Consider the following 27,815-nt stretch of genomic DNA (forward strand, 5'->3'; position numbering starts at 1 on the left):
AGCTGGGTGCCGTTAGAGGCAATCGACTCAGTGAATAGAGGCACTATATCACAATATGCAGGTGCTCGCTGGAAAGGAGGGACATTGTGCTTTTGGAGAGCAGCGCTGGCATCCATCTCCGGCACGAGCTCGCTTCTGGGAGAAGCGGGCGCCCGCTGGAGCCGGCAGAAAAGGGAGCAGGCAAGGAAAAGAAGCGAGGGAAAAAATGAAAGGGCCCACCACCCTTCAGTCTTCTTCATTGGTTTAACGGGGAAACATTATTCTGTGCGACAGGGGACTTGGAGCAGAGTCTGCAATGGACAAGGGGGATAAAAGAGCTTTCTGGCTGAGGGAGGACAAGCAGGTTTGGAGGTGAGCTTTGCTATCAGGCCCCTCCAGTCCTTACATGTGTTGAGGCGACGCACAAAGGTGCTGCGGATGATTTTGCGGGCCTGGCTGCGACCCGGCATACAGGATGACAGGACCGGGTGCACCGAGCTTCTAAGTCTCTCACCCAAAACAGACCCCTGAGATCTACGGTGGAACTCTTGGACACGTGCTGCCGGAACCGTGACCCGGCTGCAGCCCACCGCTTATGCAGGAGAGACAGGGGCCCCATCTGGAGCGGCCAGCGGAGCTGCATGAAAATGTTTCACAATTTTTACAGTTCATAATCTACACATTCAGAAAGGAAAAAGTTTCTTTTCATGTAATCCTTCCATTTCTAATGTCATTTCTCCCTGACGGACTATGTTGAATGCAGGTCTCCCTGAGATGTGATTGGTGGTGTTGCAGGAGTCAAATGGATAATTTTTTTTTCTTTGCCAACAACAGATTTTTAGTGTGCTATGAACTCTGCTGTTGTTCCGTGAGTGTACACGGCAGACAATACCGAACATAATTAGCCCAAGAGCCTCCGAACATGAACTGAAACAGTGAGGGTTAATGAGGGTCAAACATAAACAGGAGGTACAAAAGATCTTGTTGAGAATTTAAATCCATTTCCTTCCATGAAATTAGACTTCCGGAAAGCGCCAAACCTGACACTTGTGTGGGGGAGGGTCTGCGGTTCCGAGGTACTCGCTCCAATTGGATGAGCCCGGGCTGCTAATGGAAAATTCTAAGCTCCAGTCGCAGAAACACAAAACTGGAGATCCACTCTGCGTGCCTTTCAATTGACTTTTCCTGCACGGAGCCCCCCGACTGACTTGAGTCTGCTCCAGAACGGCGGTGGTGGAAATGTTTATAACAGATTTATGTCCTCCTCAGTCCCGGTCCACTCATCCTCAGACACAATTTAATGGGCTAACAGCTGGTTGATGCTTTCGGGTTTCTGGTGCATGTCACAGTCCTTCCCTGTGTGGAGCTGCGGTCAGTGTACTCAGAACTGCTATGCTTGCTGATTCTGAGCCTCAAATGTGCTTCTCAAAACTGGCATAATCTAGGCACTATATTTGACAATTCAAGCTGTAAAAATATCTGTTGAATCTATATAAACAACTACACAGGAATGATGCAACAGAATTAGAATCCTGTTCTGCATATGCATTTATTTTCCATTATTGACCCAGAGCAGGGTGATGGGGATCCTGGGTCAAACTGGCCCCATAAGGTAAAACAAATGATATTCATCATATTGTGGGGACATTTGGCTCTGTGGAAGGAAACCTCCCGTGAACAGAAAGGAGTGAGTCGGAGCCTTGGAGGATAAAGAAGGACGTCTCCCATGAACAGAATGGAGCGAGTACGGGCCTTAGAGGATGGAGGGAGATGGGACGGGGCTCTGTGGGAGGACACCCCCCAAAGAACAGAAAGGGGTGACTCAGAGCATTGGAGGATGAAGAAGGATGCCTCCCATGAACGGAATGGAGTGAGTAGGGACCTCGGAGGATGGAGCAGGATGAGATGGGGCTCCGTGGGAGGACGCCTCCCATGAACGGAATGGAGTCAGTAGGGACAGAATGTATGTGTAGTAGAGTGGTAAGTGAATGGAAACTAAGAAATGTAGTCAGTAAATATAGTGACAGGCCATATAAAAACTGGCACAACCACCATGCTCTAATGAGATGATCTATTTAGTATCAAATAAAATGAGATACACAAAGTACTGTACTGTAAGTCATCTACGACGGAGAGGGATGTAGTGTCACATCACATGGCCTGGCCACCCGTCCTAAACCCACCCCCCAGACCATATATTTTATTTTTTGGTCAGTGCTGATTGTAATAATTTTATACTTTGGATTCTTTATTATTTTTCTTAAATGTATACAATAGTACAAAGTAGCCTTTCTATGAGTAGTTATGTCCAGACATTTGACTGCTACTTTATTTGGTTGAAAAGCATTGGTCCACGTGTCCCAGCTGGAAATCAGACTGTGGTGTACACAGTCATCCCTCCCTGAAAGCTGCCTCGCCGATCCATCAGATTAATTTTAAAACTTGGGCTAAAACAAGAAATCTGAAGAAAAAAAAATCTGAAATCCTCCAACATGTCAACAGATGCAAGGTCCAGTAAGCTGGCCAGACAGGTGACAGCAGGATATGAGTATTAGCACTCGGGAATAAACTGGCTCTGTGCTCCGGCCAGACAGCTGAACTGCTCAGAGCAGAAGCTCCCCCTTTGTGAATGAGAATAGCCATCTTCTTTTTAACCCATGCCTGAATATGCCTCATGCCATTTACAACAAATTAAGCCCAGCTGAAAGTAAATTTCAAGCTCGACTGAGTTCAGTGGTTGAGTAACTCACTTTACATTCATTTCCATTCTTTACCCTGCAACAGATGATATACTGTATGACTTGTTCATTCTTTTCACTCTTTTTTCTATTTCCTGGGTCCAAAATTTGGAGCCAGCAACGGAAAGCAATTACACTGTCAGAAAAGTGTTTTTTGACTTATTAAAAACCTGAACATTCTCAGAAAACTACTTATTTTTCCAATCCCCCCCCCCCACCCCCCAGGGTAAGAGGAGCACGATGCTGAAATGAAACAGACACTTTCACATGCAGGGCTGCCATCCATGCAGTCATTTAGGAAGCAGCAGCCTGCGAATTTAGACCAGTGGTTCGAGATAGGCTGTGTGGTCCACATTTAATTTCTCGGGGCACTGTGTTGCCTGTATCTGAGAAGACATTCCTCTTCCCATGGTGTTTGGTGCCTTCTCACTCAATGACTGTCTGGCACCCTCCCACAGCGGCCCCTGTAATCAGTACCCACCCTGGAACATGGGCCCGTTGATAGAAAGCAGCATCTTTGGCCACATCATGCTCTGCCCTTGTGGCGTGACACCTCAGGTGTGGGCTGAGCATATCTGCCTGACCGCACCAGGGCTAACTGCTCCGGAGTTGACACAGTAGCTGGCCTTTTGCACCTGTACCTACATGCACAGCAGATCAACCCCCATCATGCTAAAGTGAAGGTGCAAAGGGAACCCGCACTTAGGTCATCATGGACACAAGTCATTGCTGCGTTGGGGGGCAGCAGGTACACAGGAATCATAGATGTCACTGGGCAGAGCGGAGTGGGGATCTCCTCCAGCGCGCATCCATGTGTCAGGACTGCAGAAGCGAAATGGCGCCCCAAATTCGGCCTGGCTCACATGGACTGGGGGTCACCGTGAGACTGCATGCAGTCCTTCTGATATCTGAGATGGCACAAAGAAAATCTGAACGAAGCAATACTGAATCATAATGTGGGGAATGGCTGGAGGTAGAAACACAAGACGTCAGGCAGGAATAAAATCAGCGAGGACACAGCACATAAACCATAATACCTGCGTCTGTGTGCGGAGACAGCCACAGAAGTAGAACATAATGTTGTACTCTCTTAAACACATTTAGGTTCCATGATCAGCTCTGAGCTCTGAACATCTGCGTAAAGCCTTCTGTGGAAAAGAACCAGCTAATAATGAAATTCACTTCTGGACCTGAGCTTGGAGGGTGTAAGAAACCAATCGAGACAGTAAATAGCTCTCCAAACACATTGCAATAAATTAAAAAAAAATTGGCTACATGTTGTGCATTGTGTGCAGAGGAGATCCACAAACATACTAAGGTATAACAAAATCCATACCTATAATGTGCATTGAGAACCTGGCCATCACCTGTACGCAGTGGCCACTTTACTAGGTATCCCTGGCTAGGGCTGGCTGATACCATCTTTGCTTACAGCACAGACTACATTCTTCAGGCATGGATTGAATAAGATGCTAGAAACTTTTCTTATGAAGCTTGATCCATGACATTTTTGTACTTGTGCTCTTCTGGGTAACTTTAACGAGTCTGGCCATTCTCCTCTGACTCATTAACAGGGAGTTTTCACCCACAGAAATGGCATTCGCTAGATGTTTCATTTCATTGAACCATTCTGTAAACCCTAGACACTGTAGTGCATGAAAAATCCCAGGAGGGTAACTGTTCCTGAGATTCCAGACCCACCACATCTGGCACCAACAATAACATCCAAAATCACTCAGATCGGGCATCTTATTCATTCAGATGCTGAGCCAATCAGTAAGTGAACCTCCTGACCCTGTCCATGTGTTGTATGTACTCAGTTGAAACCATATGATTCGCACACAATAAAGTGTGCACACATTGTGAAGAAGTTCCTGAAAATGGGCCACTTTAAATGCCCATAGCTCAAAGAACATAGAGTAAGAAAGCTGCCCCCTGCCACCCCCGGCATCAGCAGTCCGTGCTGCCCTCCCACCTTTGACCTTCTCGCTTCAGGTGCAGCTCCGGCCCTGTGAATCAGCCCCGTTGGCCCTCCAGGCCAGGGCATGTCTCAGCACTTATTCCCACTAAGAGGCGGGAGGATACGGCCCCCCACAGGCTGTCTATAGGAGGCTCGCTGACCATTAGAGCCCCAAAAATACCCCGTGCCACTAGGTGAGTCAGCCAGCTCCACTCCTCACCTCCCGGCCCCTTCCTGCCTGGCTTTACATGTCGTTAGTCTCTGCTCCCACTCATGTGACCTTATGGCTGGTGTCTGAGGCGTTTTTCATGAGGTCATTATTCCGGCAAACCTGCAGAGATGGAACCCTTTGCAGCTGCTGTAATTCTCTCCCGTTTAATTTAACATCTCCATGGTGGTCACTCAATCCTTCCCCACATAACACTTCATCTGGTACTTAAAAAACACATTACACATAAATAGCACTTACACCCACACACACATACAATAATTTATAAAATGCTGAGTAAAAGTAATACATCGGATCACTATACAAATGCCAACAAGTGAGAACGTTACAACATACCTTCAAACCATCAGACCTTACATTGACCCATCAGCTTTGCAGTCATGTGGACATTACATTACAAAAATGTAATGTAAAACAGTTTAATTTTGTATAAAACTTAATTTAAAATGAATATGGAAATAAGAGGGGCGGCATGGTGGTTAGCACTGTTGCCTCACACCTCTGGAACCCGGGTTTTGTTTGGGTGATTTTTCCTGTGTTATGACACAAATGCAATTCCCTCTCTGTGTCTACTGTTCTGGCACTCCTTTCAATTTCTACAGAGATCAGTGGAGCGTAACTGTTCAATATGCAGGCTGTACACATTTATAAAAAAAAGATCATACATCAGATTTTATAACAATATATTGACAACAATACTTCAGTGAAAAAATAAAGCATATGTCTGACAGTCTGGGCTCATTTTATCAGGATTAATAACAAAAAAAGCTATGTTTAAGATTGTTTCCTTGTGTAAAAAAGAGTAATTGTTATTACAATCAGGAGTGCTTTGAATAAAACAGAGAAGTAAAATATAAAGCAGGGCTCTTCAAATCTGGACCTCGATTCCAAATCCAGGCCTTGTTTTCAGTTCTCCCAGGTAATTAGTATAATAATTACTGATTCTGATTGGTCAGAAGTTTCACACCTGGCTCTGACCAATCAGAATCAGTAATTATTAAACTAACGACCTGGGAGAACTGAAAACAAGGCCTGGATTTGGAATCGAGGTCCAGACCTCGAGGACCGTAGTTTGAATAACCCTGATATAAAGAGACATTATAGGAACACAAAAGTAAGAACAAAATAAGTATCACACGTGGGACCAGTCTCTGAACTGATTACGTGCCAAAGTAACACGGAAATATGAATGATCACATTATTCTGGACACAACAGTGATGAGCAGGAAAGGCTGGTCACCAACCGGTTTAGTTACAGCTGCAAAGACAGCAGGCAGCTCGGGGCAGCAACTGGACCTGGCAAATGTGGGCAAACATCCAGCCGGCCTCCATAAGTAGAAAGCATTAAGAAAGCCACTGATCAAATAGGAAGACGCTACCCCATGGACGCACAAGATGGGGGGAGGATGAGCATTGCATTCAGGACGACCAAATGGCGACAGTAAAGGAAAATCCGCAGGAGGCCTTTAGACCCACTGAGAAATGACACACCGCTTGAGACCAATCAGACTCAATAGAAGCCTGGGCCAGCTTCAGCCCATAGTGTTTGCAACTTTTAAGAGTTGTAAGCTCCCACCAATGGCAGATCACATGCATGGATCACATGACTCCAACTTAACAAGGTATCAGAGTGGAATATGTCTGATAATGATATGAATGGATTCCAAAAAACTTGAACAAGAGGATGTGTGGATAGATGGCTAAAGACAAAGGCAGCCATGAGTTAATTTAGCAGTCACTGATCGGACTTGTTAGATTCACCTAGTTCCTGGACTCCACATGACCTGCGTGAGTGGGATGGAGCAGAGAAGCAGGGCTGCCAGCGGAGTGCATCCAAAGCTGCTGTGCGAAGGCCACTGGAGAGGCGCGATAAACCTGGCAGCACTCCTGAGTCTTCCTGACTCCCGCTGAAGCAGTCGGCATGGGCCCGGATGACGACAAAGAAGCCGGCCCGGCCTTCAGGACCGCGGCCTTCGTCTGAGCAGGAAACCAGGCCAAGACAGCTACTTTAATCACACCACAGGTCTGGGTGATGATGAAGAAGCAGGAAAAATAATGCAAGCTTCCCCCTCAGGCATCACAACGACCATGCCAAGAGGCCAAGTGTCATCCGCATCTAGCAAACAACAAAACAGCTCATCATGTTGTAGCTCACAGTCCCATGGGAAAAGCGTTTGAAGCAGGCGCATGAAAAGGGCCACATACAATGGACACGCAGACAACAGCCAAAGAAAGGACCCGGGAAAAAGGAGAGACCCACTGAAGCTGCACCATGCAATAGGATAGCAATGGAGAACATTACCAAGCCTGGAGAAAAAGGGCCCAAGGTAGCCCTGTATCATGGTGGCTAGTGGGACACAGAACACCCTGGGACACGCCGCTGATGAGTATGAGCTGCACTGTAACATACAATTCGCTGCCATGTGGATTCCTTACTGATCGCTAGATCTACTGAAGTTCCACCCTAATGACTGACATCACTATGATTCCCGAAATGCTGATATCAGTTTTGTGGCTCAAATGAAGAACAATGATGTCACTGCTGATATATATTAGATAGAATATCAGTAAAATAATTTATAGATGCATATACATTTAGAACATTAGCAAATAGGTAGAAAGACAATAATTATAATTTGACATTAATTATAGATATGGTAACATAATCACACTGATATTATAATGAGGTGGCCTTTCTTATATCTGACCAGACCAGAGCGAGGGACCCCCTACCAGTACTGCCTAACATCATTTTTTCACTATCAAAACGGACCATGAAAACCAACAATGCATTTTGATAAGCTTTACAGGTTTGTTGTGGACTTGAAGATCTTTGTGCTAATGCAATAAAAAAAATGCAATCGCTTGATATAAGAGATTCAGACACCAAGTTCGAATGCAATGAATTGATTTGGTCGATTAAAAGAGTTTACAGTGTAGTTTGATACTGTGCTGAATGCTACTGAGATTCTCTCTTTTGTGTTTGTCCTGTGCATCCCTGCCAGAGCTCGTACAGGCCACACATACGCATGCACTGCATTTGCCCTGCAGTGATGCTGTCTGGTGTGGTATTTTGGAAACTGGCATTTCCCACAATTGTTGCTGAATTTTGACATGGTGTTGGACAGCTACATTAGAAGTTCTGATATGAAATGTTTTCTTCTGGTGCATTCCTTGTAAGGAAGCCATTCGTTTATTCCAGCCAGATCCATCCCCCTGCATTCTGCTTCCTTCACAGAATATCTGCAGGCCATCTGGTCCACCAGGTCCACTCTAAACGCCATCAGGCTGCAGGGCTTCACACCTGCAGGTTCGCTCTGCTCCCCTGTATGCATAACATGCTGGTCACATGACTATGGCTGCTGTCTCATGTCAATGTTTATTATTCTAGGCTGGATTCAGGCTTGTTTTTGTTTCCATTTCAGTCGCTTGACTGGATTCAGAGATTTGAAAGAAAAGATGAGTTGAGGCATCTTCCCAATTCTTGAGACTTCCTTGCCATTTACTGTGATATAGAGAGAAAGATGCATGTGGCTGGTCAAGCAGTAAAGAGAAAATTTAGCTATAAACATGAAAAAATGACTACTGAAAAAAAATTTACATAAGCAATCAATATGATGACAGTGATAAAAAAGTAGCAAAAAATAAATATAGAAAATTACATAACAGAGTTGATTTTATTGGTGATAGTGGTTGAAGGAGCAGGATTATTTTACTGAGATAAAATATCTAACTTATGGACACTCATGTAACTTTAAAGAGAAGTCACATTTCATATTGTAGCTCTCTGCCAGGGGTCAAACTGACCCCGGGAGCAGTACAATGATGCTTCGCCCTGGAGTGTGAGTGCTGTGTGGGGAAGTAGATGTCACTGCCCCAGTCACTGCCCCGTCCCCCGCCAACTGCACTTACGCCGCCGCCTGATCCGAGTTACGGGAGAAATGTCATTTGCGCAGCTGGTGGGGAGTCAGAAAAGCGGAGTAGATAAACAAACAAGCAAGCAACCAGATTGAAGTAAAATATCAGGGAGCCAAAAATGTAACAAACTGTTTGTAGAAGTGGTGCTGGCAGAGGGACGTGAGAGGGCCGACACTGAGGGTGCTTTCCGGGCTCCTCTGATCCTGCACGCAGACAGCGGCAGATCCCAGCGGGGTGACAAACAGCACTACGTGACATGGGGTGAAAGTCTGGAGCATAGATGGGGACGGGTTTATTAAAACGGCGGAGAGGAACGACAAGGAGGAAAACCACCATTAAGGTCTCAGCAGAAAGAAAGCACGGGATAACGACGGTCATTGGGAAGGGATACAGGAATTCCGACGTCATTCCAGAAACAACGTTTTTATTGCCATTTTATAGGGGATCGGGCACAGGTGACTGAAAGGCACTGTCACCTGCTGGGGTCACACTTCCGGACATCCACCCCCACCCCAGAGCACCATCCCATGCTGACGGCAGGCAGCAGGAAATGTAACATGCATGCGGCTGGCTGGAAATGGCGGTTTCCTGCAGCGACTTTGAGTGCAATTAAAAACTAAATTTAGAAAGAGAGCGAAATTTGAAAAGACATGAAATGCGAAAAGAGGCAGCCCTAAGTGCCCCTCAGAAGTGACATTACATCGACGCCCTCCCCAAATTGCAGCCAGACAGGCCCCCACGCTATTTCACCCAGACAAGGCATCACAATTATGGTTGATTTTCTTTTGTTGCTGTTTGCGGAGGGCTCTGTCTTCTCTCCTGTCCGTCTCCAGCATTCACTCGATTCCGTCTGTCATGCCCTCCCTTTCTCTGTCTTTTGTACAGGATAATTTACAGACATTACTGTTATTATATACTCAATTATGAGCCTTTTATCCAAGTATGAAGCACAAGGACTGCGAGCCCCGAATGAAGAGAGGTGAAACTGACACACACTTGCCATTAAACTCATACTACTTAAAACACTATAAGCCGGGCCCAACACATCCCACGTTAAATGCCAAAATCCATTTCAAAAGCTTACGCAATCGACTGCATTTACTTGGTATGGGTGCATAGATATAGTGCATATTTGTGTTCATAAAACAAACTATAATTTTGATGCAGCAACATCCCTCTTCAACTGCTCATGCCATTTTACATTTCAATTTCGCAGAAACTAGCAAGTTTGTGACCGTTCGCACTGTGCTAAATGAATCCATTATGAAGGACAATATGAAATTCAGTAAAGTAAAATTGAAATTAACATTGTCATTATGTGTCACGTACTTGTGTAGAAAAATTCATTTAAAAAAGTGAGCATGTATTGTGTATGATTATGATATGTCCAAAGGTTTTCAGCTCAAAATTGCATATAAATCTAAAAAAAGACCTAATTTGCCAAACTCCATGGGAAAAAAATGAGTTTAAAACGGCAACAATTAGCCAACAAAATGTCGAAGCTCCTATGCAATTGGAAGAGCTAAGTGTTCGGTTCAGGATTGGACAAAATAATCTGATTAAAAAAAAAAGAAGAGAAAAAAACATAAGAGTTAAGCACCTGTCCATCATAAACTAAATACGCCGGCAAATGCATTAGGGAATACGCTCAGCCCTGGTTACTGCAATGTGGAATTTGTGTTTCCGGAAACGTCCCCTGCCCCTGAGCCTTATGTACATTACCGCCACCCTAGAAGTATCTTTCCATGTGTAATGTTGCAGGAGCAAACTCCCGGTAATCCAGAATATTCCATCCTTTAAATTCAGTTTGCTTTCCTGGACTTTACGTGGCCCTTATACGGTGTGCTTATCCAAGAAGTTCCACACCACTCCCACCCGGACTGAATAAGCAGTAAGTCATAATTGATGGATGGTCAAAATCATCCTTATGTAATGTTATTATTATTCTACCATGAAATGATGTTACATTCAATTGCTCTTTTGGCTTTATAATGAATTTTAATTTGGATGATGTTATGGTTTAACACAAAGTCCTTCAGAGACTGAAGGAGAAATTTTAGGAATCATTGCTCCTTGGGTACAGGATATAAGAGAAGTATCATTCTGAAGTTCAGTTACAGCAGTATTAAGAAGTGCCCATTCTGAGATCGTATGATTAACTGATAAACTCGTTTGCTTTACTTGCTTGACAGTATTGGGCTGTAACCTAAAAAGTGACCTACAACAATGTAAAATCATATGAAGATTAAGGAATAAGGAAATCAATATTAATGTATAAATTGGTGTAGATTATGATATCAGGAACTCTCAAAATAATGGGATTACTTTTACTAAAGTATCCAGTCACCTAGGGAAAGCTAAAAGGAAAGCTAAAACAAGGTAGAAGGACCCTAATCTAAGGTAGAGGGGGAGCTAGCACAAGGTACAGGGGTCCTAACCCAAGATACAGGGGTAGCTAGACCGAGGTACAGGGGGAGCTAATATAAGGTACAGGGGGAGCTAGGAAAAGGTACAGGTACCCTAACATATGGTACAGGGGGAGCTAGGCCATGGTACTGGGGAGCTAATCTATGGTACAGGGGGACCTAGGCCAAGATACAGCAGAAACTAGGATAAGGTACAGGGGCCCTAACTTAAGGTATAGGGGGAGCTAGACCGAGGTACAGGGGGAGCTAATTTAAGGTACAGGGGGAGCTAGGCCAAGGTACAGCGGACCTATTCTACGGTACTAGCTTGACCAAGGTATCGAGAAGATAATCTAAGGTATAGTGGACCTACTCCAAGGTACAGGGAGAGATAGGCCAAGGTACCGGGGAGATAATCTAAGGTATAGGGGACCTACTCCAAGGTACAGGGAAAGATAGGCCAAGGTACCGGGGAGATAATCTAAGGTATAGGGGACCTACTCCAAGGTACAGGGAGAGATAGGCCAAGGTACCGGGGAGATAATCTAAGGTATAGGGGACCTACTCCAAGGTACAGGGAGAGATAGGCCAAGGTACCGGGGAGATAATCTAAGGTATAGTGGACCTACTCCAAGGTACAGGGAGAGATAGGCCAAGGTACCGGGGAGATAATCTAAGGTATAGGGGACCTACTCCAAGGTACAGGGAGAGATAGGCCAAGGTACTGGGGAGATAATCTAAGGTATAGGGGACCTACTCCAAGGTAAGGAGAACATAATCTAAGGAACAGAAGGAGCTAGACCAAGGTATGGGAGACCTAATCTAAGAAGACCTAGACCAAGTTATAAGGAGATATACAGTAGGACAAAGTGCAGAGAACTTGATCTAAGCCATAAGGTGAACTAAGCCCCATGATTTAAAAGCTGACCTTATATTGCCACATTCCTGTTGCACATAAGTATGTTCCACTGTCCTCCAGGTCTTAAAGGAGTGAGCTAATCAGTGATCCGATTTAGTCCATGCAGGTTTCAAGGAGCTTTTTATCACTGAGATTGATGCCAGCTGTAGCAGACTTAGCACTGTCCTCTAATGGGAGCATAACGGAAAGGCGTGGCTCATTTATTTGCCAGCAGGAGTCTTCCGCAATTCAGGCACCACATGGGGGAATTATAGATCCATGAAATTAGAGTTCTTGGCTCTGAAATGAGGGGAGCCTGGGATATTTCACAAGCATCGTTTGGGGTCAGAAATGCACTGTACATATGGACAGAAATCCTCTTACCTCCCATCTGATAGCTACACTGGGTTTATTGGGTCGTGCTCAGGGAATGTCAAAACTTAACATCTTTGATGGTAAGTTCCAGAGAAAGCCCAGCTAAGAAAACAAATTACAGGGTTTACTGCAATTGTGCTTTCACGTCAGCTCACAAGCCTGTGTTCAGACATATATGTTCCCAGAGAACACCACACTTAGCCTAAAAATGCAGTATGGGTCCAGGAGGGCTTGCTTCCTTACAGACACTTTACATGCTTTTTCCTTTCGTCAGCATGGAACGTGGCATCCACTGGAAACGTCTGTTCTGTTAGCTTACAGGAAAAGCAAGGCAGATGAGCAGTCCAACAGGATGTGAAGCCTCCTTCTCAGATTTGGTGCAGCTCACTTCACGGCAACCCAACTGTTGCGATATGAGTCTAATTTCATGCTCAGTCTTCCAGCTCTTTCCATCTGGGAGCCTCCTTCTCCACCCAAAGAGCTCTTACGCACCTATAAAGCTGTGGGTTTTTTTGCCTCATATCCGGCTACCTTCCATTCACTGTACGGTATGCTCTGCAGGCCACATCAATGCCTTAGGTGTTATGAGAGGTCACAGAAGCTCCTGTAGACACCATGAAATAACCTAACAGCTCAAGAGAAGTGAACAGCTTGCAGTTGCAGGCTATTGCATGTGTGACCCGAAGTTAACTAACAGAGTTCTACCTTGAATGGACAAATAATAAATACCCAAAGAAAAAAATCAAACCATTTTTTATTCCCTACAATGTCTGACACCTTATGAAGCCATAACTTATCCAGAGAGTATAAAAGCAAAGCTACCGGTCTCAGTGATATACAGGTGATATTCAACTAAAATGAACCCACCTTTACTATTGATTAAATGAGACGGGAGGAAAAATAAAAGTGGGGGTATGGAAATACCCGATGGAGGAGCAAGTGCAGAAAAGCACATGCATTCACATCTCAGTCTCCTCCTCGCAGAAGGACAAAGTTCTCTGTGGTCTTGAAACATGAACATAGACCTTCACTCTTTGCAAACTTCACAGGAGGCACAGTTATTAAAGCTTAACACTGCATATTTATCCTGACTGCACAATGACTCAGTATGGCTGAGCTCTTATTGGTTATACTGGGAACAGACAAAGTAACAAATAAACACATAAAAAAAAGATTTCAACTTCAAAATAAATAAATTATAATTGTATAAATGTGGCTACAAAAGTATCATATTAGGTTAGACGTCAGTTAGCAGTAGGCCAGATATAGAAGTCAGTTATAAAAGAGGTCAGATAATCAGCACTTTGATATGTGAGTTTTCAAGAGAACATAAGGAAATGAACAGATCCAATGAGTCCAAAGAATTGCAGGTGAATCAGCCAAAAAAACCTCACAAAATTATTTGCAATGTTTCTAAAAGAGTTGAGATTCTGTGTACTGTAAAATGTAAATGAAAACAGAATGAAATCATTTATAAAACACATAAGGCCTTCTCTGAAAAAGCTGTTGTCTGGATGGCAGCATGTGTTGTATATATCGTTCAGCATTAATGGTGCCTCCCCAGATGTGCAAGCTACCTAAACCATGGGCACTATTGCACCTCCATACTCACGGATGCTGGCTTTTGAACTATCCTCTGATAAGCTGAATAGTCCTTTTCCTCTTTAGCCCAGAGGATGCGGCATCCATGATTTCCAAAAAGAATTTCAAATTTTGATTTAAAACCTCTCCCCATCTTCAGTGCCTCTCTGGGAGGCTCTCCTTTTACCCAATCATCTTACTGGCCTGTTGCCAATTAGCCGAATTAGTTGTGAGATATTCAACCTGGTGTTTTGTCGTTTGCTGCCCCTGTCCCAACTTTTTTGAAAAGTGTTGCTGGCATCAAATTTAAATTGAACATATATTTTTCATAAAACTAAATTTCTGAGGTGATACATTGACGTTGTTCTATTTTCAGTTAAATATGTGTTTATATGATTTGCAAATTACTGCATTCTGTTTTTCACACTGTGTTTTTTATAACACAGTTGTATTGTGTGAAAGGGAACAGTTTTCAAAATCATGATAGCATGTCAAACATGGACAAACTGCATTGACAAAGAGGAAAGGGGTTTGTGAATTGCAACTCCCCAATGTGGTAGACAAACACGTAATAGGATCACTGCTAAACACCACAAAAGCACAGCCTCAGAATGACTGCAGCACTGAATCAGCACCTCCCTGACCTGGTTTCCACAAAAGCTGTACATTGCGAGCTTCGCAAATCTGGAATTTATGGCAGTGCTGCCTTTCAGAGCTAACTTACCAGAACAGTTGATGTCATCTGATGTCAAGATGGCAGTGTACATGAATGCAGCGGCCTTAGTCTCCCTTTGTGTTTTGCTTGTTCTTTTAGCGTATCTGTCGAGCAGCGTAATCGTAACTTCAACGAAAGCAAAACATAATCGGGAACATCTACTGAAGATTGGAATACTATGCAGTTCGATAGATTTCAGCAAGGAATGCCAACAAGAACGCATCCCGAACAAGATCGTCCATGCAGCGGCGTCTCCGTGGATTACGATACCAGCCTGGAGACACAGGAGAAAGGACGCAGAAACAGGGCTGCTGGTCTGGCGTACAGTCCAGGTTAGAGAACGCTCCTCACAAGACTGTGCTGTTGAGCATTTACATTACCAACGTCAGACCTCTCAGCAATAAAATGGAACTGGAGCTGATCATTTCGACACAGAAATCGGTACGAGCTCAGTCGTGACAATAATCTACACCTGGCTACATACGGGGATCCCCAACAAAGATATTATGTTAGCAGGCTGCACAGCACAGCGAGACTGCTTGCCTGATTTAGAGTACATGACAGTAAGATGCCGACCTTTTTATCTGTCGTGGGAGTTCACGGTCGTCATTGCGGCGGTCTACATTCCACCGAGCGCAAAGCACACAAGAGAACAGCACTAGACACCCTGCTAACAGCATTTCGGAAAACTACAGACTGCTCACCCTCATGGGATTGTTATCATAGCTGGAGATTTCAACCAAGAAAACTTCAAAATAGTCCTTCCTAAATTCTATAAAGATGTGACGTGTCCAGCGAGAGGCCAAAACACATTGGATAATGTGTACAGTAACATTAGGGATGGATACAGAGTCTTCCACTTAGGCCAGTCCAACCACTTATCCCTTTTATTCACCCCTGCATACAGATCTCTCAATCAATTCAAGGCCAACTGTGAAAACCATCCGGAGTTGGCCGGAAGGTGCTTCCATTCAAATGCTGGACTGTTTTTTAGCACACACACTGGGACCTTTTTGCACAGCAAGACATTGAGGAGTACACATCTGCTGTCGGGTTTTTTATAGAGAATTGTGTAGACAGGGTTACCATTAGAAAGCACATTCAATGCTACCCAAACAGTAAACCATGGATTACAAGAGACATCAAGCTTCAGCTAAAAGATCGCAATGCAGTCTTCAGGTCTGGAAATGGTGAAGATCCGGCTTGAAGCGAGACATCAAGAATGCGAAGACAAACTACAGGGAGAAGGTTGAAGGCCATTTCAATGATAGAGACCCCTGACGTGTATGGCCAGGCATCCAGCACTTCACAAACTACAAAGGCAGCAAAGACTCAACCACCAGCTGCGGTGACTCACTAGCAGAGGCACTCAACCATTTCTTTGTCCATTTTGAGGTGAATGAGGTGACTGAGGCAGAGACTGGGACAGCACCGGCACCAGCTGCTAACAACATGGCATTTACTGTTAGCATGAATGGTGTCAGAAGAGTATTCCGCAGTGTCAACCCAAGGAAAGCTGCTGGCCCAGATGGAATTCAAGGGAGGGCACTCAGAGACTGCGCAGATCAGCTGGCAGAGGTATTCAGCAACATCTTTAACCTTACTCTGTCAAAATGCACTGTCCCCAAATGCCTTAACTCTGCCAAGTAACTTTTGCTGCCTTAAGTAGCCTTAATGACTACAAACTCCTAGCTCCCACCCCCACTATAATGAAGTGCTTAGAAGTTGGTCCTGAGGCACATTAAATCTTCACTTCCACCCACCCTGGACCAGCACCAATTCGCCTACAGAGCCAACAGGTCAACAGAAGACGCCATCAATTTAGCTCTCCATCACCTGGAACACCGGGTGATGTATGTGAGAATGCTTTTTGTGGACATCAGCTCTGCCTTTAACATGATCATCCCCAGCAGAATGGTGACCAAACTGCTCAACCTGGGGAGTCAGTCAGCACACGTGCAGATGGATGAAGGACTTCCTCACAAACAGACTATTAGGCTGCGGACTCCCCACTCCCCAACCCTGACACTCAGCACTGGAGTTCCACAAGGCAGCGTGCTGAGCCCTCTTCTTTATTCCCTATATAGCCACGATTGCATGCCAACACACAGTACAAATAAAATCATCAAGTTTGCAGATGACACCACTGTGATAGGACTTATATGCAACAGTGAAGAGTCTGCCTATAGGGACGAGGTCAGAAAACTGTCAGAATGGTGCTGCATCAACAACCTGGCACTCAACACATCCAACACAAAGGAGCTGATTATCAGCTTCAGAAAGCAGGAAGAGCAACCTGCTCCTCTATATATCAGAGGAGACATAGTGGAGAGAGTGGCCAGTTTTAAAATCCTCGGTACATACATCTACCAGGACCTCATATGGCCTCTCAACAAAACCTCTCTGGTGAAGAAGGCACACAAGCAGCTCTACCTCTTAAGGATACTGAGGAATGTTAACCTGTCCAAGCAGCTGCTGGAATCCTTCTATCGCTGCTCTGTGGAAAGCATGCTGTGCTCTGTGGCATCCTGCTATGGTATGCTAGCTGCTCCATCTTCAGAGAGACAACATATTGGCACAGAAAAATTACCAACACTCAGCTACCTTTCCTAGAGGACATATACAAAATCTGATGTCTTTGATGGGCCACGAAAATCATCAAGGACCCATCGCACCCAGGCCCCCAGCTCTGCACTCTGCTGCCCTATTCGCACACTACACACACCCTACACCTCACACCATACACCAGGGCTCACCAACCTTTTTGAAACTGAGAGCTACTTCACGGATACTGAGCCATATGAAGGGCTACCAGTTTGAAACGCCCTCCGAAACTTATCGAAACTTGTTTTAAATGCGTTTTTTTACATATTGTTATTTTCAAATCAATATAAATGCAAATATGATTAAAGAAGAATAGCAACAGGATACAATTAAATGTTAGGTGCTGCTCACTGGTGAGTTGTGCTATTTTTAGAACAGGTCCGCAGGCGACTCGTGTGGTCCTTGGGGGCGTCCTGGGGCCAGTTTAACGTCTTTCACTGTCACCCAGGGCTTCAATGGGACATAAGTGCAATATCCCAGAGACTCATGGCAATTACTGTAAATATAACCACTTTAAAACTATTTATATACTCCCACCTTTTATATATGTGCTGTATGCCACAGAAACACTCAAAGTTTACTGGTCCGCATTGCTTATGATTTTTACTACATATGTGTATGTAGCTTAATATGCGGAGCCATGCTAGTATGTGTTGAATCTGTTCTGGGGACACACCGAATTTTATTGTACCTTTATGCAATGAAAATAAAAGGCATTCTATTCTATTCTATTCTATTCTATTCTATTCTATTCTATTCTATTCTAACTTACATGCAAGGTCAATGTGTAAAGACACATGACCTGATATGAAGAGCACAAACTTGGACCCTGAGAAATGATAAAAATGAATATGGTCTGATGAGTGATCTTCTCCCTTTTCCCTACATCCAGTTGCTGGTAAGGGCAGTCATGAAAGTTGTTCAGTCTGATGGTTACTTTACATAGTCATAATTGCCAAAGTGTTTCTCATTGAAGGAAGTTTTTTTTCATGAACAAGGAACTTTTTCAGGAACCCAGCACTTCTGTTGCATTTCCACCAGAGGAACTCTGGCCCAACCATAGCTCTTGGGAGGTAGTTCTAAATCCTTTTATTAGTATTTATGAGTATTTATCCTGTATTTTTGTACTGCATGATAGATCCTCCCACACTTCCCCTAATAACTAAGAAAATCATCCTCTGTTGTTTTGAGGTGGTGGTGTCATTTCCTTGCTTAGAAACTTACATGTTAAGTTACATGTTAAGGGTAATCTATAGTATGAATTTGTGTGTCTCCCATGCTTGTTTAGCTTGAAGGTCACTGTTCTACAGTGCAGGGAAAGTGACATATGCAAGCAGCCTAGAAACTCAGAACCAGAATTCAGTTCCTGAATTTCAGCGGCAAAGCATCTTATGAAGCCATTTTACAGGATGAGGTGCATCCTGTGATGCAAATGCTGTTCCCTCATGATATTTTAACAATAATATCATCATTCACTTTTAAACACAACTGCATAATATAAAGAGTGGCTTCATGATCACCCATATGAAGTCAAACACCTTCCAAGACCTCCCCAATCACCAGATCCAATCACAGACCTTTACGGGAACTTTGGGAATGTGACATAGATTTTCACTTCTTTTATCCCTCAATGAAATTAAGGCTTTTCAATGCCCTGCCCCCAAAAGGAAGCTGTCTGAAGGCCCGGATCCTTCTTAGGTCTGATAATTATGAATTGTTTCTGTGATTTCTTTCCCGACTCCTATACATATATACGGAGTCATGTACATATACATTTAATGTGCGATTTTACTCACAAAATTTTACCTTCTAAATTTCCTCGTTTTAATATATTGGGACACAGTTCCTTATCAATAAATGTACTTTCATCATTGTCCCTTGCAGCTAACTCTCCTTTACAAATGTTGAAAGAAAAAAACCCATAATCTTTCAAGCATTTCTAATGAGTTTTTCTTCTACAGTTATTTGATAAGCACGAGACAGGACTGCAGGCGCTGTGCACAATCCAATACCTGCTCTACAGAGAGGTGAGTACCCCCTGATTAAAGCGATCAGCTTTACTCTTTGACAGGAGGCTTGAGACGGGAACAGAACCGCCCCATAAATGACCCAGAGGCCCGGCACCCCCACCGGCTGTCTCCGCCTCCCACATGACCACCCCTGTGACGTTTCCGATCTGGCAGACGAGAATATGAATATAAATGCAATGAACAAAATTAGCGGTGGAGAGGATCTTAGCAGCTGGGTGCTTCCAGGTGTGGCTAGACCTGTGCTCTCACATCTACAAGAATAGCTTAGCTTACAGAGCAGGAAAAAAAGGCACTCACCACACTGAGGCCCAGCTGCTCCCTCTGCAGGAAGTCCAGGTTCCTTCGCTCCAGGCTGTCCAGGTAGTGTTGCAGGCGTGAGTAGGTGTAGGGGAAGCAGTAGGCAAACTGATAAATGTCATCCTCTCGGTCAAAGCAGAAGGCGAAGGACATGACATAGTTGCGGCGATGGTCAGGGCAGCGGTAGTAGTACACGTTTTTGGAGGGGAGTCTTTGCCTTAAGAGAAGAGTGACACATGAAGAGAAACGTGAGGTGTGACACTCACAGCACTTCTTAACAGTACACCAGCACTGCCATTAAAACAGTCACAGGAGCCAGCAATCACTCGCTTTTCTGACCCTGACATTTGGCACGTGGTTTTGCCGACTTCTGTCCCACACGGTAACTAATGGATGGGCGTATCTGAGACTTCGGGTAAATTTCATCAGTGCAGACGACAGGCCATTTTTCTGTCAATGCTCCTCAGCTCTGCTTGCTCCTACATGGTGTCTGATGGCAGTGGCAAGACAGAAGCAATCCTGCACAGCATGTCTGATCAGAGAACTGCATCCTCAGTGGATTCCTAGTTTATTAAAGGGATGTCACGACTCCGGAGTTTCCTTTTACGATATTGCTGGTTAATACCAGCGCTGATAGTGATGTTGCAGTTACAGTAATAGTACATATTATAAGAGTGCAGTTTCATTCACAGGAATATATTCATAGCCTGTGCAGGATTGTGAAGAAAGATAAAAGATGAGGCGAGGAAGTAGACGTGTGTTACGAGCATTAAGGAGGCGAAGCCAAGGGAATGCTGAGAGCGTTAAAAAATGCATATAAAACGGGACACTGTAGCAGGAAAAGAGAAGAAGAGTGAGGGAGGGAAGAGAAGATAAGGCCAGGATGAGAGAGACAAGGAAGCTCTGTTGACAGGCGGCTGTGTCTCTCCTGTACCAGCAGCATCAGATGGAGATTGTATCAGATCCCGATAGGAGCCGCACCGAGTCCGGCTGATAAGCGGGAAGCGGCAGGATGTTTCAAATGAACCAAGCGGACTACAGTGACCGCCCCCCCCCCCCCCCCCCCCCACCAATCAAAGATTTCCAAGAGGAAGAGCAGTGAGCGAGAGGAGCATGTGCAGAGCACTCACACAACCTACACACCCATTTGCCATACACACACATGAAACCCCAGGCGACACACAAATGCAATATGCAACACACACACAGAACACACAGAAAGCGGCTGCTGGCCCTTTAAAGTGAGATGAAACGCCAAAATTAAACCAAATTACCCAAGCTCTGCTGGAATAAAGGACAAATGGAAAAAAGCCAGGCTGATTACTCCCCTGGTAAAACAGAAACCGATCCCATCTCTGCGCAAGTGTGGCGGCCTATACGGAATACTAATACGGCTGACAACACCCACCCCCCCAAACATACACGTCCCACCCCTACCGACCCCCGGCACATGCTGGGTGTGAGGAGAAGAACGCGGTGGCCAGCCACACCAGGAGACCATGGACTTCTTCCGCCCAGAGGGTGCGTTTGTCCAGAATCCACTAAATCTGCTCTCTGGCCACCTGGATGGGTAACGCACTTCCCCACCCTTCTAAGCAAACTGTGTCCTGCAGGTCATTACCATGCTAATTAGCCAGTCAACCCTTGTGCAACTGAGGTCCAGGAAGGATACAGCCTGCTCACTGAAAGGCCGGGGGGAGGGGTGGGAAGAGTATAAAAACAAGGGAGTCTCCAGCTTTTTAGCTAAGATCAGAGCAACAGAAGTATGACTGCTAATAGTCTTATCAATAAAATATTACATACTATGTAATTCTTTACAAGCAAACCATAATTTGAGTGAACAGGCATATCCATGCACTTGCACGAGTCCCCGCACAAGCAGAAGGGACGCGGGGCAGATGTCTGCACATGCCACAAGCACACGGGGGGGACGCTCCGTGCCAGGCGGCGGGTCTATTGGCAGCTCCGCTTCTTGGCTGAAGTGCAGTGCATGGGCTTCGGAAAGCAGCCCACCCTGGACCGCTCCAGGCTGGCCCCTGTGACCTGGAGGACCCGAGAGGCTGCTTACCGCAGAGGCCGCAAGGCTAATGACACAAGGCGACGGTGGCTTCATTCATTTCGTTATGTATCTGTACGCCGGCCTGGTGCAGCGCGGGTCCCACACGCAGGCCTGCACTGCACCGCTTGACCTTGCCGGCTGCCGAGCGCGTCTCCGCTATCGATTTTAATTACCCGACAGGAATTTACGGCGCCCCATCTCTGGGCTGCTTTACTGTTATTGGCCAAAGAAGATAGCCTGGTGTCCTCCACCCGGAGCCCGCTAGTGGAGCGCCCCCCTCCCCACACCCCAGCTTATATCTCCACGGTGGCCAATCCTGAGCAGCCTCGCTTCTGGCGATGTGTTTTATCTAAATGATGCTGCCGTGTGTCTCCCGTGCACTGAGACGGCCCTATGCCCTGCCCCTCCCCATCTCCAGAAAGAATTTTCTCGCCGTGAGATCTGAGTAGCCACCGTCACAGGATGAGGTGTGAGTACGGCTGCCTGACTGCCTGTCCGCCCCGTCCTGTCGGCCATTTACTCAGGCCGCGGCTCATCCCGGGCTGCCCTTCCGGTGATGCTGACATGTCTGCCTAGAGAACAAGGCCTCACTTCAGGGAAGCTCTGGCCGCTAAAAGCGTCTCCAGCGGCATGTCGTGCAGTTTTCTGCACTTTACAGCTCTATCTGCAGGAGTGGAAGGCGTCTCACTCTGATGTTGTCGGTTTCCATTAAAAGTCTAATAAGTGAGGACTGAAATTGGTAGCTTTCATATGGGGGATGACTCGTCTGTGCTTTCAAATCAGTCATGCACAGAGGTCAGCAGAGTCATCACTTTCTCTCTCTCCTTCCTTTTTTTTTGCTTGCTTCTCGACTGAGCCTGTCAGGCACATACGTTGTCAAGGTTAAATGGCTTAGAAAGTGACATAATTCATCAACAGCCTGCTTGACTTGACGTACCAGAACGGTTTCAGATTAAAAAAAGAAAAAAAGTTAAGTGTTGTATTACGCTTCTTAAAATAGCATCTGAAAAGCCAGAGGCTCCATGAATGTTTGCGTTACGCGGATGCGAGTCGTCCCAGTTATCAGCGCCATTTGGATTTTTGCCCATAGACAGTGTGCTCTCATTTTGCATAATAATATGAGCAGAAAACTGTTTTGAAATAACTGAAATAAAACTTGAAGATGAGACCCGTTCTCATATTTGATGTCCAGATCGTTTGGACTGTCAGGGGCACATTAAGACGGCATAGGAAGGCGCGGTTACTAGGCAACCTCGTCTGCCATGCGCTGCCGTGCATTTCAACGTTGCGTGCGATTCCAGGCACCATTTTCATTTGCTGTGAGGTGTGGATGTTCCAAGCAGTGTGTATTAGAACATGCATGATACCCATGATCCCACTATTGTCAGAAACCACCTGAATCGATACTGTATCAACATTTTTTATTAATTCTGTATGTATCACAATGTTGCTAAAGAGCAGTTCAGGTCTTCATTTAAAATAACGACTAAGGGCTGTAACGGTACATGTATTTGTCTTGTGCTGCTTGGTTACACCATTTTAGGTTCAGATTGCACAATGAAGTGAATTAATACACTGCTTCAACACAGGAAACACTATACAAAATTGTGACTCTGAGTTGGATGCCTGTAGTGCTGGAGAACTGAAAGACCCTTCCATATCACATAAATTAGTAGTTTGGAAACATTTTGGCTTCCCAATAAATTACACCAACACCAGAGAGAGAATAGTTGATATGACCAAGACTGTCTGGTCTTATACTAAACTGAGATATGTTGCTGGAAACACATCCAGCATGCTAACTTGTTTGAGACAACATCATCCAAGTGTGTGTACAATCAGAACACGGCAGAAACTGTCTCTCCAAGTGAGTCTCCCTGTGGCACTTAAGGTGCTTTTGCCAGGAAATTAAAATAAGAAAATAACCACGTTTATCGTTACAGATATTTTACCATATTTGAGTGTAGAGAATATGGGATTTGGTTACTTTTGATTGTTATGATGCAGTTTTATTTTACTTTTACTGTGAAAATAAGCATCTTTCTTATTTAGACATTGAAAGATAAATTGCCTTGTGTTTGTTTTATAGCTGTTCCGATACTGTAATTGCAGTTTTAACAATAAACTATTTCAAAACAAATTCTGTTTTCCTGTGCCGAAACTGCACCAAACCATGAACCCAAGCAGACAGCCATACTCCTGTGTCCATTACCTTTAAAGAATCCAAAGTTTGCCCATTTAATTTGAGATGGTGCTGAAGAAAGTCTCATTCTACTCTACGTTCTGCTCATTCATGATAGCACCGTGTCAGACTAACTCGAGTCACTGCTCTGACAAAATCGGGTCAGGTGCAGTATGTTAGAAGTTACAAATGTCACCAATATAATTACAGTAGCCTACGTTTAAAATGATATATTAAAATTGATTTTTAACTCTTGTGGCAATTTTTAAATCGACACCTTGAAGAATAATGATTTCAAACTGAATTGAACCCCCCCCCTCCACCCTTAGGGTTTCTGCTCATGTATGTAGGGTGTAGGGTTGAATCCTGAGGCCAATGGAGTAATCATATTATACACCTGGGCCTTTGACTAAGACCCTTAACTCTAAATACTGCAAGGATGCAGGCTGATCCGGCTGGCGGTCTCCAAGCTTGCCTACAGTATGCTGCTTTTGACAAAAGCATCTGCTAAATATTTCAACATACAGAGAGCATAATGAGCAAGTTAGCATTGGCTTCTAAAAGGTACATTACGTACAATATCATATTCAAATTAAACCTTTTACTTTAATTGTTACCAGCTGTATTTACATAGCTACCACACTCTTAAACACACAGGGGGTTTTCCCTTAAAGGTGCATATTAATTTGTTTCTATTATGTTCCTTATTCCTCCTGCTTCTAATGTTCATACATCCTCTGCTGCACTTACGAACCCTGATGCGTCATTCGAGCCCCTGGGGCTAAATTAAAGAACATGGGTAGAATCACATATATTAAAACATGAGTCAGCAATGCATTATTGTACAAAGGGGAATTAATTAACGGTGAACACACCTGAGCTTTTGCATGCCTTACGGCCGAAGTTTCTATCGGGGCATAATGGGACTGCACATGTGGGCAGGTGGGCGACATGGACGGGGGGCGTGCGGTGGTCCTGGCTGTTTGCGTCTGTGCCCACATGTGGGAGCCAGCAGCTTCAATTCCCCTCATAAGTGCTTTGGGACACGGCTGCATTAGAGCTAAGTGCCTCATGAACACCAACATGCAGCCTCCCGGACCTTAAATCATTGGATCATTAGACCTGAAATCATAAACTCAATGCCCCAGAGTAATTGGAGGAAATGCACTGGGTTATATATTCCAATCTAGTGCTTTTATGAGTCCAGCTTGCATGCAGAAATGGAGACCAGGAGAATTTGAGTTGGGTCCAAAACGCAGAGGTGATATCCGTACACAGTGACAGGAATTCGCACAACCAGCCGCCTTACATATGGTTCCTCTCAACACCTACTCTCATTTATTCCCAATATCCACTCTGTTTATTCCTATTTTTTTAAAAGATGGATCCTGTATTATTACTTCATCAGGCATTGTGAGAAAAACAGGAGGAATGCATCAGGTATGTTGCAGTTTAGAGAGCAACAAATCTATCGATTCTTACAGCCAATTTGTTAAATCAATAATAAAGCCTATCTGCCTATGTGTACAACTATTGGCGGCATGGTGGTGCAGTGGTTAGCACTGTTAACTCACACCTATGGGACCCGGGTTCGAGTCTCCGCCTGGGTCACATGTGTGTGGAGTTTGCATGTTCTTCCCATGACGTCATGGGGATTCCCCCCACAGTCCAAAGACATGATGAGGCTAATTGGAGTTACTAAATTGCCCATAGGTGTGAATGGTGTGTGCGTGTGCCCTGCGATGGGCTGGCCCCCCATCCTGGGTTGTGCCCGTAGCTCCCGGGATAGGCTCCAAACCTCCCGTAACCCAGAAAGATAAAGTGGTTTGGAAGATGGATGTATGACTATTTTGCAGGTCGCTCCACAGATATTTTGAAAGGTTCAGAGAAAGTTCTAAGTATGACATAATCAAACAGCGGGAGTGGGCAGTAATTATGCGACACAACCGAAGGAGCCCGCTCAGCACGTAGCTTCATGACGTCGTGTAAGAGATGCAAAATGGTAATCAAATTAAGTGCTTGTGCACGATGTCAAGATTCATCCAGTAGCTCACTGGGGCAGGAAAATCACATCAATCGTGTTGTTTCCTTGAAGCGCGAGAGACATTCCTGTCTGAAGTGTCCATAAAGAGGAAGAAGACAGGCAGCGGGGTCAGCAGAGGTCTCTAGCAGGTGCTGCTGCGTTATGAACCCTGTAGGGGGCTCCTGTCATTCCCATATGACCCCACATGGTGTGAGAATACACACAACTATGTAAGGTAGTGATGTTGCTCCTACCACCCCCAGCTGGGCTGATAACTGGGTTAAAGTTTATACCATCTAGATCTTCAGAGTGCCACCTATATCATTAACCCTTTACCAAAAATCTGTGGAAGATGGATGCTTGAATGTATAGTCATGCTAGTGACTATGAGGAAGAATGGAATCCTTTTATTTACAGCCATTTCTTGCTCCAGCAGGGCCAGCCTTGAGGACTGGTAACTGCATGAGAGACGGGAGCCTGTCATTTCTCAGGAAGGCTGCAGTTAGGGCAGCCCAGTGATTTTATGGTCCTCCATTTAGGAGAACATGACACGCCTGTCCTGTCTCTTCTATCCCGCTTGGGAAGCAGTGCACTGTGAAGAACGTGGCATTTACTTTTGTCTTTCTCTGAAGATCAGATACAGTTAATCTACATGGCTTGGTTTAACCTGCCCGCAATGCCGATATCTACTGCCGACAGGGTACATGGCGGTGGCGGTGAGCCGCAGCTGGGCCCGCGCGCCTGCCCATGCACCATCGTCCCTCCTCTTCCTCGCCACGAAGCAGGGAGTCCCGTCGAGCTGGAAGCCGGGGTGCAATTAGCCAGGAGCAGATGACTGTCACATTCCAGACGGCATGGCGCCACCGCTACCCCGCGAGGCGAGGGGGGCAGGTGTGCACTGGTCTGTGGGGGGCACTAACAGGCTGAGAGGATGATGTCAGCTCTGAGCTCTAGGGTGCAGGGTTGTGTCAGGAGCAGTGGGGGGGGGTGTCGCAGGGCCAGCCGATTACACAAAAACAAACAAATGAAGCACTGACTCGCTCCACGTCCCTGCAGCCAGCCCCCCGCAGTCCCAGGTCAGGGTGTGATATGAGGTGAGGAGAGGGGCCCGGCAAACAAACGGCTCCCCCACCAGCCTATTCTGCAACCTCATGGAGTTTCACACACAGCACTTGTGTGTGCATGTGTTAAATATATTCATACACAGAGAATATGTAACCAGCAGTACAAATCGCAGATTACCATCTTCCATAGGAGCTGTGTGTAAACAGAAGGCTCGGGGCCCAGGGCTGATGTACACAGATCCCTCCCCCCAGCTCCTGGGGGGACGTGCAGATATGCTGAATAAAGCTGACATATTGGGACAGTCCGGCGCCAGGCTGGCGAAGAGCGCCATCCCATGATGGAACACTCTGCATCATGGTGGGGAGGGGGCCACACCCCAGCCAGACAACGATGCCACTTTTAATTACGCGGCGGTGGGCGCGCTGCCTGGACTTGCCCTGATTAGTTAAAGGAGCATGAGAGCAGGGCTGCAGGTTGCGCAGCTCAGCTTCTCAGGCTGAGACACAGATAACCCATAATGCACTGCAAAGGATCAATCAACAGAAGGCTGAGCATCGTGTGAAACCCACGCCATTGCGGTTGCGATCCAGCCTGCGTGTGCCGGGAGATCCATCAGTGTCACAAGCCATTGTCATGAGGAATTTGGGCTTAATGCGAGCAATGCAGGGGCGAGAGAAGATGCAGAATGCAAGATAAAAGCCAGGTCACGCATGGCACAGCCCTGAAATGCGAGGGGAGGTTTCCCCTGTACGTGACC

The 27,815-nt window shown here is 45.4% G+C and overlaps 1 protein-coding gene across 5 annotated transcripts in view; it reads right to left on the reverse strand.

Annotated features, from left to right (window-relative positions):
- The window catches only part of agbl4 (AGBL carboxypeptidase 4), a 298,733-nt gene that overhangs the window by 79,748 nt on the left and 191,170 nt on the right, over positions 1 to 27,815 (reverse strand). For all 5 annotated transcript variants that reach the window (XR_007388912.1, XR_007388913.1, XR_007388911.1 and 2 more), the window contains exon 5: positions 19,730 to 19,946. Coding sequence is in view for 2 of the 5 variants with exons in the window: in XM_049005141.1 (XP_048861098.1) it covers positions 19,730 to 19,946 (217 nt within the window). In the remaining 3 variants the exon portion in view is untranslated. The remainder of the gene's footprint in view (positions 1 to 19,729; positions 19,947 to 27,815) is intronic.

The sequence above is a fragment of the Brienomyrus brachyistius genome, unplaced genomic scaffold (genome assembly GCF_023856365.1).
Source record: "Brienomyrus brachyistius isolate T26 unplaced genomic scaffold, BBRACH_0.4 scaffold152, whole genome shotgun sequence".
In the NCBI taxonomy this organism is placed as follows: domain Eukaryota; kingdom Metazoa; phylum Chordata; class Actinopteri; order Osteoglossiformes; family Mormyridae; genus Brienomyrus; species Brienomyrus brachyistius.